General features: G+C 37.0%; 1 protein-coding gene across 2 annotated transcripts in view; it reads right to left on the bottom strand.

Moving 5' to 3' along the window:
- Positions 1-13,189, bottom strand: part of LOC150084908 (leukocyte tyrosine kinase receptor-like) — a 236,984-nt gene that overhangs the window by 72,908 nt on the left and 150,887 nt on the right. For both annotated transcript variants that reach the window (XM_090376698.1, XM_090376700.1), the window contains exons 6-9: positions 11,616-11,749; positions 5,319-5,491; positions 2,300-2,394; positions 1,323-1,361 (exon numbers count right to left, since the gene is read on the bottom strand). In XM_090376698.1, coding sequence (XP_090232824.1) covers positions 1,323-1,361; positions 2,300-2,394; positions 5,319-5,491; positions 11,616-11,749 — 441 coding nt within the window. The remainder of the gene's footprint in view (positions 1-1,322; positions 1,362-2,299; positions 2,395-5,318; positions 5,492-11,615; positions 11,750-13,189) is intronic.

Genomic DNA, 13,189 nt, shown 5'->3' with positions numbered 1-13,189 from the left:
AGGCAGAATGTTATCAGCATTGAGCTTGCTCAATACATTCCAAGCCTTAAACACCTCAATAAGATCACCTCGCAGGTGTGCAGTTTCCTCTTGCTGTCTCTTTGAAGTGCTTCTGTAGAAAACAGCCATCTAATAAATCCACAAAAATCTTGCTAGTGTGTTTTTGACCAACCCGGAAGTTCCAGCTAATATCTGGAAAGTTAAAATTCCACATTATAAGACATTCTGATTTAATAGCCAACTCTATTTCTCTGTTTGTTATACTTATCGCAGTCATGAGGCCAATAACACATTCCTACTCTAATTTTCGTTTTCACAGAGCTAATGTTACACCAAATTGACTCAACAATGTAGTGGCCATTACGTCGACTGGATGCACTGCCTTAGATGTCATATGCTTCTTAACTAAGAGCATAAACCTACCTCCTGTAATGTTTGTCCTTTTTGTACATACTGCAATTTCGGTATTCATGGACTGGACGTGGAGAGTTATCAAGAAAAGCATGATATGATGACTTATGCAGCTCGTTGTACAGTGGAGAGTCCAGGATCGAGAGACCCATGTCATATTAGAGTTATAGGCGTCTGTGTGATATAATAATTAATCTGGGATCATATCTGCGATTGCAATTCAAGAATGAATAATATTTCCTTATATATAATGATAACACGTTAACGTTAAGGCAAAAGAAAGGCACTGAGATGTAGGAAGAACTGTAAAATATTCTTAAGCTTATTTGTACATGCTAAACGGCTCTCTTAGTCATTACTCATAACCATTCACTGACTGTATAAGTTTAACTAACCGATGTGGTGTTTGTGATGGATTTAACAAAATGTTACAAAGTAAATCTTTATGCTAAGTCATTTCATGTGAATCCGTTGAGGGCAATCTTTGATCTAGATGATCTCAGCATGAATGCGAACTCTGTTTCTTTATGTGAATTATTCAAAGTAGAGATGGTTATCTGTATTGAGAAATTTTTCTTTAGCCAGCGAGTGGTTGATTGCTGGAAGAAACTTTTGGAACAAATGGATAGGTGAAATGGGAAGGTTTTCTTTTCTCTCTTTTGACTGACGTTGTATAAGCTTGCTTTCTTGCACCACTAGTGAATACTATCCTGTAACTAAAAGAAACTTCAATATATGTGCACTTTTCTGATAGTAAATTATATTTTTAATAGTTAAGTGTAGTGCAAATCTTATTCGTTCTTTAAAATCTTTAATAGCTTCTCAAGAACTATGCCTTTCGATTTACATAACTGTAATCATTCATTACAAAAGCAAAAGCAAAAAGAAATGCACACTAGCTTATTTGTTACCTGTCGTAGTTTCGTAACAAGACTCGTTCTCTGGAATACCTGAAAATAAAAATAATCGAAGTTTTACGGCAGTTATATTTACCAAAATATGCCCAAAACAGTTATTTTAAATTTATTTAATTCAACAGTCGATCATTTTCATAGAAAAGCATTTTACAATAAGCCAAAAAAAGTCATGAAAACTTAAAGTAAAACGACAGTAAAACAACATTTGTTTACACTGTGTACAATCTACTCTACCAAAATTAATGGAACACTTCTACTCATTGGAGGAAAGAATATTGTGAGTGGAAATACAACGGAAGTGAAAGCTTATCTGCTGCATGTCCCAGCAGATTCGCACTTTCATGTTTGTATTTTCAAATCACTTCAACTCCCGTTTTTCCTGAAGTCTGAAGAAAACGGAGCTACTACCAGACTTTTTACCAGATAACGGTAGAAAGCCTTCCACAATCAAATATTAACATTATGTTCTGAACTACGTGTGTTCCATTACTTTTGCTGGATAGAGTAGGAGGAAGAAGATCGATGCGATTACTATGGTCAAACATGGCTCATTAAGTGATTAATGTCATTATAATAACCTTGGTCAACTTGTTGTTCGTATTATACTTATCCCAAATTTATATTCAGTTTAACTTCAATTAAAAGACAAATTTGTTCCAAAATACATCATATTTAAATTTCGCTTGTAATAAGCTAACAGTAATAACTTTATGAGAACTCTGTTGATTCGAAAATTGAAAGCAGCAACTGATAATGTTATTATAATTAAAATTAACTTTTAATACTGTGTAATTTGCTTCGCATAACAGCGTTCACATAACCTCTTGATTCTTAACTTTTGATTTTTGGTTTTCTAAAAGAAAAAGAAACAAAATTGCAGGATTAGTGAAAAAGATTTTCACTAACCCTGCATCAACAGTTAGAATATTCTATACAGATGATTTAACACAGATATGAAGACCATTTCCCACCTATGTTGAAGCATTCTGGACTCAGAGAAACATCATCAAGGGCAATATCACTTGTGGACCTCATTCCTCGACCAGCAGTGAACTGCAGGTAAAACCTGAAAAGGGTCATTAATCTGTTACTGATAATCGTAATAAGAAGGTAAAGCAAAAAGTAAGGCAATTTGCGTAAAATTAACACTCCATAGGGTGACCTCGGGGTGTTTTCTGACATGAGATACGAAGAAAATTTACTTAACATAAATTTCCTTTACTTTTTGATTTACCTTAGTATATTAGCGTGGATAAGCTTAAGAAAATTGCACTGATTTCATTTTAACGCTCATCTCCAGAACGTTCAATGATGAGATCAAATCAAAAGCAATTATGATCACTGATCATAATTACTAATTTGAAATTGGCACATCGTTTATTATTTCACAGTGACATTTCTTATAATCAAAAAATAACTACTGTATATGACTTATTTTAACAATGAAGTTTATGCTATTATTGTTATCAAGATTTTGCTCTTACTAATTTTAATACTTTGCAATATTAAACATATATCAATATTTATTTAAAAAAAAAACAAATTAAATGACCCTTTCATTACAGGTACTATACGATTTCAGTTAATGAAGAAACATTACCTACCCTCTTAATAAGGAACGTGGAGATTTGCAAAGTATGCAAACCTGTGCAAAAATGTGAATCGAAAACGTCACATGATGTGAGGCAGTGTGGCCCGAATACTGTTTGAACCACCAGCAACTGGAACTGATAGGAGTTCACGGACTTCTGAAGATATACGAGTGTATGTGCCGGTTTTGCATGGGCTATAGGAGATAAAATGGTTGAACTTGTCGACTGTCCGAAGACTAGCATCATTCCAGTCTTACAAGAATAGAAAAATGCCCAGAAAGCGTGAATAGAGGTAGCTGTGGCCAATAATGTAAGGAGAAGAATGTGGCGCCGGACGTCTGGAGTGGATCATCAAGTAGGGAATGATTAACGGCAGAAGAATTAACCTCTGTATTTAATGTGAAAACAACATAAGATATCGGTAGCTGCATCATGCGAAGAGCCCTCCAAGGAATGCACTACTGGAGTAGGAGATCTTCATGCAAGACACTAAACTTGAACATCAACCAAAAACGCGACAGGATAGACAGGTCGTGTGATGATTCGATCAGTCTGCTTTAGGTATTTCAGCAATGATGGAAGAATGCACATATGGACGAAATCACACGAGGCACTGGAACCAAGCTGTTGTGTAAAAAACAATACAGGCTGATGGAGCAGGTGTAATGGAGAGTGGAATATTAAAATGTGAAATACCCTTTATCCTCTGGTTTCATTGAAGGACACTGAGAACGACAAAGCATATGTGAACATCGTTGCAGATTAAGTGCACCTAATCTGCAACTCTATGGACAGGAAGACTTTCAAGGTGATAATGCAACCATTCACTGCTCTAAATTTGTGAAAGATTGATTTGAGGAACACGAGAAAGATTTAGCATTAGTTGAGGCATACGACGTAATAAAGCAAGCTTATCCAGCATCAGCCAATAAAGGAAAAAAACCTTCCCATTTTGCCCGGTCCCATTTCATCCGGTCACTCCAAATGTTTTTTCAGCTCAGCATTAAATTTAAGCTATCAATTTCCACAACAAGAGATGGAAGTCTGTTCCAGCAATCAACTACCCGCTAGCTAAAGGCAAATTTCCGCACATATATTCTACAACTGTCTTTCCTCAATATGAATGTATTTGAATCCCTACACACGTAGGTATCTATCCAGCTAAATGAATTTTCCCTAGCTATCGGCCTTAACCACCCATGAAAAAACTAACTCTCAAATAATCAGCTCGATGGCTAAAAGAAAACTTCGTGCAATCCATTCTGAACCTCTCAGCACCATAATTATTAGAATTTATGGTCCCTAGTTCTGGAATCATTTATAACAGTGAAAATATGCGAGCATACCCGGATTTACGTCATATATTTTTAAATCTTTCTGTTGCTACAAACAATTTCATATAATCAAGCGTAAAATTTCGTCATCTGAAGTTATTGAAGATGAGTACAAAAAAATGATAATTTTCCGTAAAACTAATCTGCTTTCCACGATAGAAATGAAAGAAAAAAAAAGGGAGGGGGTGAACAACCAACAAAAAATCTTAACGTTAATAAAACTGGCATTCTAAAACGCATATTTAATAAGTGTGTATTTTTAAGAGATGTTTATAGAAATTTCAATAAAGAAATTCTCTGTAATATTAATAAATGAAATAAAGAGCAGCGTACGACTTTTATATTTAAGTTTGGTTTATAGAGTAGCTAAAGAAAAAAACTGCAGCATGTTCCATAATAAAGTACACATTTTTGAAAAGAGCAAATACAATATAGGCCGTATCTCCCAACCTTCCGAATCTACTTAAGGTTTATTAACCTTAATAAACCTTAAAGACAAAATAAAATAAGTCCCAATACCATTTTGCAGTTTAGAGGAACAACGAAACACATCGACTAACAGACCTTCGACTGACGCAGAAGGAAGTTTACTGCAAGACGTATCCAAAGTAATCGATAAAACCTGAGCCTTGTTCATCACTATCGAGTTATAATTCAACTAAAATTGATTGGCGCATGATTGTTACTGGCCATGTCATGTGCTACTTGAAAGGAAATATAGAAAGTGCCATCTAAATAGGGATACTGAAAGAAAAAAAAAAGCTTCATACTAGGTGTTAACACGTAGCAGTATGAAGTACCTTTTTTCATCTTTCAATTCATTTTGCTACGTAATGACTGTCAGAGATCACAAAAAACAAAATAAGGATACATTCGCACTATTATAAAGCTTAAAGTCATTCTCTATTCACGTAAGCATTCCAACCTTTTAAAACATTTCTAAAATTGGCAGTTTTCTTACCTGTTATCTTAAGGAGTTAACAAAAAAAAAAAAAAAAAAGGTCACTGTTATCCTTAAAGTCGACAATAAGAAAATAATGTAAATCGTGAAACTTTGACCTTACCCATACATGATATGCGGCAGAGTGACATTTGCCCGATGCCATAAGTCTCCCTGGTTTCCAAACCGACGCCAAAGTTCAATAACTCTGCCTTCTGGATAATGAGGATCGAGTTCGATACAGGTGAGAGATAGATCTCCTAAGTGCAACCCATACATGTGGAAAAAGAAACGCACCTAAACAAAAAGAGAATGAGCATCAAATTTCTTATCGGGATATATAAGAAGTATTTTAAAATACTTTAAACCGGAAACCAGCTGGTTGCCGAAAAACGTTTATGATTCGGGACATACCACTTAGGTGGCTTTGGGCTAACCACTGCCACCCTTAGCAGAAACCTTTTGGTAAACAGAGAAATGGATATCTTGAGGGCAGTGATCTAGAATGTGCTCAGATCTAGCTGAGCACATCCAAGATCATTATATTACACGCGCTTCAGTCTTACCAGTTGAAGCGCATGTAATGTAGGCGTTCAGTGCCCGATTGTATTACTGATGCGGTTGTATATTTCAACTAGCTGGGTCGGTCAAGAATATTTGAATTGGTTCGCGATTGGGAGGTAAAAGACTCCAAATTATATGCATGAGTAGAATCTTTTGCTTGTCATTGGCCATTCTCATTAAGTTGCAAAAGTCCTCGTTGGTCATCAAGTTTTCGCGTTTTGCAATTGCGCTGAGTTGGTTGAGCTCTAGACCTCATTCATCTTGCTGTTTGAATGATTGTAAAAGTTTCGAAAGGGATCTTCTTCTCGTAGTCGCGTTACTAGGCTATGAAGGTCATTACCGCATGCTTCGTCAGGGTGGTCGTTGTCTTGACACATCGTCTTACATATTTCAATCGTTTTGCGAATGTCCAAGTCCGATTCATACAATTTACGATATAGTATGAGCTCTTCGTTGTCGTCGTAAATCTTGACATATTTAATCTCTGACAGTACCTCTGCTTCCTCGCACATTCCCTGCTTCCGAAATGGAATGTGCAGCGTTACCATCTCGCGCTTGTACTCGTTGAGATCGTTTTTTTTTTTTTTTTTTTTTTGTAGTTGTTGGCGCATCGGCTTCTATGGCCATAATGCACTTCCCAAGGTTTTTGCAGTGCTTTTATCCAAGCCCGAGGCGAGATTCGAACCCGCGACCTTTGGGTTGCCAGGCAGGCACTTTACCCACCCGGCTAGCCAAGTCGGCGTTGAGATCGTGAGCCAAGTCATAGTTCGATAGCTTATTATGCGTGGATACTGTCGTTTCTTGCAGATCTCGTTAGCGCGGCATGTGTAATTTGCGACAAAGCATTACAGAGTAACATGATCCAACATGATAGTATGATTGTAACAATATAAATACATGTATTGTTGCAATCATACTATTCAGAAAATGGCTACCATCAAATGGATAATTAGGCTATTGGTCTAACCTAGAACTTATCAAAATCTGAAACGGAATTTCAAGCTGCACAATTTATCTTCAACCAGTCAGACATTTTGATTGCTGTAACTTTTCTGCTACTTTATTTTTCACCAGGGCTCCCACTCCTGGGTTTTTCCACCCAGATCTGGGTTTTTTGATTGTCATCTGGGCTGATAGGTTTTTTTCACAAAAATATCTCATTATCTGGGTTTTTTCGGTAATTTTTAATTTTAAGTCAAAATTTATTTTTATTTCTTGTAAATACAATAAAATTTAATACATTTAATAACAGTTTACAATTTTCTTAATTTTATATTCTAACCTGATCATAATTTGTAATATCTCAAGTGCTTGTACAAAATACTACAAATGTATAAGGATTTCAAAGTTTTCGCAGGGTTCTACACTATGAAATTACGCTTACATGTTCATACATGTAAGCATACATGTTCGTGTTACTAACATGTATGCGCAGCCTATTGAGGAGGCGGAAGGCGGTCTTTACTGCACAGTCTTTTGTGATCGTTCGTGGTATTATGGCATTATTTGGTGTGATTTTTACATTTATGCGTGTAGATGGGGGAAACCCCTGGTGCCGTTTGACCCCAAACACACTTTACATTTTACACACTACATACAGTGATATAATAAATTTAAATTGTAGTGACTATTTCTATTTTATGTTAATGGATTAGTGATTTATTTTTTTTTATAGAACATTTTAAATAAGATAACTGCTAATTAGCCATATCCACAAATTGCCCACAATGTCTGAAACTTGTTCCCCACAGAGAAAGATGAGTAAACGGTGGTATACACAAAATTTTAGAAATGAATGGTTAGAAGATCCGGAATTAAAGGATTGGTTGAAAGAAGACAGTAATGAAAAAGGTGCGTCTTACTGTATTTGTTGTGAAATGAAAGAATGCCAATAAATCGATGTTACTAGCGCATAAAAATACAGTTAAACATAAAAAAAGTGCAAATATTGCTAAAACAAGTTCAACGTTAGACACGTTCTTCACAAAAAGTAAACCTACAGAGAATGAAGAATTATCAAAGGCAGAGTTAACAATTGCTGCACTCATTTCTGAGCATAATATTCCATCTGCACATGTGAGCACCTTATAGAAGCATGTAAGAAAGCATTCCATGATAGCAATATTGCAAAACAAGTTCAGATAAAGGCGACTAAAGTCTCTTATCTTATACCAGATGGCATAGCCTATCATGAAAAAATATACATTTCTAACATATGCAGAAACAACAAGTTTTCAATGATAATAGATGAAAGTACAGATTTATCTTTATCGTTAGATATTTTGATATTCAAAAACTTGATGTTGTAGATGTGTTACTTGACACTGTTTGTGTCGAAAATGGTACTTCAGAAGGGCTTTATCAAGCTGTAAAAGATCTTTTCATAGAAAAAAACATTCAAATAAGTAATCTCATTGGCTTTGATAGTGATAATTGTGCCACTATGATGGGTACTAAGAGTGGGTTCCAGTCATTGCTAAAAAAGGATGTACCATCAGTATTTATAATGGAATGTGTTTGCCATTCTTTTGCATTATGTGCTAGTCATTCAGTCAAGGTACTACCATCATATCTAGAAATATTTATAAAAGATATATCTTGTTATTTTTCCCGTAGTAGTAAAAGATTAAACGAGTTCAAAATGATTCAAGATGTAGATACTGCTAAGCATAAAATCCCCAAATTAGCACAAACACGTTGGTTATCCTGTGGCGATGTAATAAAAATTATTATTGAGCAGTGGGATGCGTTAGTTCTTTATTTTCAGTATCAATCAAAAATTGACAAAATCGATGGTGCAGGGAATATTTACAATACTATGATCACCAAAGGAACTAAGCATATGTTGTTGTTTTTAGGATATGTACTGGAGAAAATAAACTGCCTGAATATTGAATTTCAATCCGAGCATTTCAGATTGCACTTACTTTATTCAATGGTTTCAATTGAGTATAAAAAATATTCTTAGTTTTTTCATAAAAGAAGTCATTACTTCGTGCAAGCTGGTTGAAATTGATCCAAGCAATGCAATAAATCATAAGCCTCTGAATAAAATATATTTGGGAGGCCGTTGTATGGCCTTATTAAATTCAACACCACTTGGTGACAGTGAAAGCAGGTTTAAAAATGATTGTTTAAAATTTCTTGTTGAACTTTGTATGGAAATCAGAAAAAGATTTCCTCTAAATGATGATGGAATTATCGCCAGTCTCAATGTTCTTGACCCAGCAGTGATACATGATCGTGCCAATTCGCCATCCTCAATTTTCCATTTAGCAATGCAGTTCCCTCACCTTGTTTCTGAAGACAAACTAGATCTTCTAGATGATGAATGGAGATCATTTCGTTTAAATCAAGATTTAGATTTCTCGTACAAAACCATCCCTGAGTTTTGGTATCTGTTACGTAATGTAAAAGATGGCTTTAATAATTCTAAATATGAGATTTTATCTAACTTTATGACCAGTCTAACTATTTTCCCAAGTAAACCCTATAAAAACAAAAGCCACAAACTCCCTTAAACCAGAAACTGTGAAAGATCGACCAGTGGCAAAACAGGCGATAAATAGATCTAATCAAAATTGCTATACATGGAAACCTAAATCAGAATTGGTAAAAGAAGTCATACAAGGAACTTATCATAAAAGATACGAAGAACGTTTGAAAAAAATGAAAGAACTTCAAAAAATAAATGTGGAGGGAACTGAATGGGATGAAAATTCTGATTACAATTAAATAAAAGATATTTTTGCATGGTAAGTTTTATCTTATTTGTGTTGCTATACTATATGATGAAAACTAGGTTTTTTTTTGGGTTTATTTAAGTTGCAATCTAAGTTTTTTTTTAAATTTGTGAGTGGGAGCCCTGTTTTTCACGCAACAGTGTATATAAAAGTCTGTCTGTCTGTTTTTCACACTACAGTGTATATAAAAAGCTGTCTTTCCAGCGTCTAAGTCATTCAAATCAAGGCTCTCACTGAGTCTACAAACCTCTTTCCTGGTCACAGGATACGGGTCTTTGAACGAGAAGCTATACCAGTTTGGCCTCCCCCAACCGAGCTATGCTCCTGTGGAGCAAATGAGAATTAGAAACACTTACTCTTTGATTGCATCCAGTATGAGGATTGTAGGCAGACTCTTAAGAACAACATCTCCACCATTGCAGAGAACCATATGGACCAGCTCCTCTAGTCACCTGGTAACCTTAGGGCACTACAGAACTCATCAGCGAGTCTCCGTCCTGACCGACAGCCTTGTAGCCTATCTATTGCAAATAGCTGGATCTAAATGTACCAAAATAAGCTTAAATTACGTCTACAAAAAAGATAATCAAAAATGACGCCACAGCCTATAACAACGGATTGCAGATAAGGAAAGTGAAGTCTCACACCGACGTCGGCATGACTTGGGACGAGGGCCTCACGATTCAGAACCATTTTTAGACCATGAAATCGAAGACTTTCTCGGCGATGTGGGCAATTCGACAAGAGCTGATCGGGTTACTGAACGTCGATGTAGTCGGAGGACACGTTCAGCGGTGCCTACAACCTATCGCACTATATGCATCACCAATCTGGTCTTCTGCCCGGACGTCGTACATAAACAGATTCCTGGCAGTCGAGTACTAGGTAATATGATGTAATGCGGAGATGGGAGAACCCCCTGGTGCTTGACCCTAAACACACTTTACTGGGTAATGCGATGGATGGGCAATGCATTCACCATCTCCAGGGCTTTTTTATATACTAACTTAAATATCACTCCCTGGGGAGAGTTCACATAGCATCCAGGAATATTCTTCTTCTTTTTCATATGCTTACCGGTGTAATTTGACGGCCCCAGCCTACGAGGAAATATCTCTACTCCACGTGCTGGACGCAGTGACAACCCCTACCTACCCTTACATTCTATACTGTCCAACCTGTGCTGTCTGAAGAATTTATTTCCAAACAATGCAGTCAACCTTTTCAATTCACTGGCAATAGACCCTGTGAAATACTCCGAAAGCAAGTAGTGCAGAGCGAAGAGCCTCTCTGAAGCGCACAGCTTACTTCAACTATAACCTTGTCAATAATTGCAATAAATATTAGCCCAAGCTAACCACTTTTTTCGGTTTTCATAAGGGCTTTCGGACTGCTACATGACCATGAAGCCCTGCTTGTTTAAGACAAAGTTTTACAGTGGATGTCGACATGGGAGTTCCTCTGTTCTTACTGAACTCAGCTCGGATTTCAGGTGCATTAAGTCGTCGATTGCGTTTAGAAATAAGTGTTACAGTATAATCTTGTGCTTCTGTTGTTACGTGAGGTCGTCTTGATCGTGGTTTGTCCTTTAAACTGCTTCTCCTTGAATCGTCGGATTGTAGTTTGCACTCTTTTAAATGGAATACCTAGTTTTTTGCCAATAGTTCTCATGGAATAACTTTCTTTATGCAGAGTTATAACAACACTTTTTTAACACTGAGTTGGTTATTTCTTGCAATGTTTATCACAAAACTTACACTAAACACACACACTGAAAGACTGGTGTTCGATTTGATAAGTTACAGCTCTTACGTCTCAATTTACATTATTGCAAAATACTCTAGAATCACCCACAACGTTCTACCACATCCAGAAGTCATAAACACGCTTGTGAAATATTCTAGAAATTTCTTAAATATTATTCAGTTTTTTGATTTTTATACACAATTGAAAATAGTTTAATAAAAGTTCGTCCTATTTAAAAAAAAAAACCTTTGAAATTTAAGAAAAATGAAACGTGATTCCAAACTTTTAGACAGGAGTGTATACGTGCATTTGTCACAAGAAAAACTGCACAGAGAATTTTTATTTACCAATATAATTAGGTTACTCACCTGGCAACTGTTATAATAGGTTGATTCAGGGGTTCTGTGGCAAGAGGGAGGAGGAGGGAACACAGCACTCTTGAGAACAGCCTGATGTAAAAAGTGAGATTCTTTCGTAGGAAAGTCGGCAAACAAATATTGTCCTAAAAACAGATTTTTTTTGATAATTATTTCTGGCAAATAATAACAATTGACAAGAAGTAAGAGAAATATTGACATTGAGGATGTTTCTTGCCAGGAAACATCGCTGAAAATCATTTCATGGAAGTCCTCTCAGGTTAAATTCAAAGTGCCGTACGCATTTCCCTGAATGACTTGAACTCATTAAAAATGAGATGGTTTCAACGAGTTTTCAGTTTCCCAAACATGTAAAGTTGCATGGGGCAAGATCAGGCTAATGCCAGTATATTTGATAATATACTGGTATTATCTATATACTGGACATGATATTGCCAAGGGGGGATGTCTTTGTGTGCGCGCGATATAAGGAGTGTGAGGAAATGAAACGACAACTCAGCGTTGTTATGGGCCTATATGAGAGTTTGAAGGACAGGGTGGATGCCCTCGAAGGATCTAAATTGAGGGGCCTATCAAGCTCTCAGCTGCCCACATCAACGCCAGAGCTTGTACTTGATCAGCACGCAACACAGCGGCAACCCGCAAGGCAAAATGCGCTGGTCCCACAGGAACTAGTAGTTGTTGGTGACTCTATTGTCAGGGAAACGGGAAACATGCTATGTAAAAAAAATAGGTGAAATAGGACCAGGGTATATCTGCCAAGGGTAAAGGTTGATGACGTTCTAGAGCAGATATCATCTTTTAAGGGCACAAAGGGTGATATTGTTGTACACGTTGGCACTAATGATATTAAGAGTAGGAGACCGGCAGAATTACTTAACAAGTACAGGTCACTGTTGAAAAAAAGCCGTGAATTAGGGTTGAATTTGAAAGTGTCTGAATTCGGCCCAGACATGATAGGAGGGAGTATATGACGAGAGCCTTGTCGATCAATTCAGCCCTGGAAAGATTGTGCAAGGCTCAAGGAGTAGAATTTTTTTCAGCCTGGTCTGTACTTGTTAACAGGAGAGACTGCTTCTACAGGGATGGGATACACTTAAATAGAAAGGGTGCAAGAATATTTGCTGATGCTATCGAGGCAGTGTTAGGTGGATCGGAAAACTGCTACCTTGGGGGAGGGGGGGTTACAAGGACTAATAGATTAACAGTAGCCACTGGCAGAGGTGAAAGTGATTCTTGCACTGCTTCTATTGGGATGAGCAGCAGCCTGGAAAACAACATGCAGGGTATTTCAGAGACTGCTAGGAGTCACTGCGGTACAAGTAAACACATGGGTTGTGCTAGGGTACCTAAGAATAGGAACAGGTGCATGTATACTTGCGTGTACACCAATGCTAAGTTGTTTTGGTTTTTAGGAGCATTAGCAACTAAGGCCATATTGCTCCGGGATATGCGGTGGTCATTCCCTGACCTTTCCGTATCCTCCGTATTTGGTGGTGACGGGCTCGAACCCCGGTCTAATCAAGAAGCGTGTGCTACGCACTGCTGCTCCTTCCCACCTGGCT

This window comes from Mastigoproctus giganteus, chromosome 6 (genome assembly GCF_048544385.1).
Source record: "Mastigoproctus giganteus isolate SK-2022 chromosome 6, ASM4854438v1, whole genome shotgun sequence".
Taxonomy (NCBI): Eukaryota; Metazoa; Arthropoda; class Arachnida; order Uropygi; family Thelyphonidae; genus Mastigoproctus; species Mastigoproctus giganteus.
This window is presented reverse-complemented; position numbering and strand designations above follow the sequence as displayed.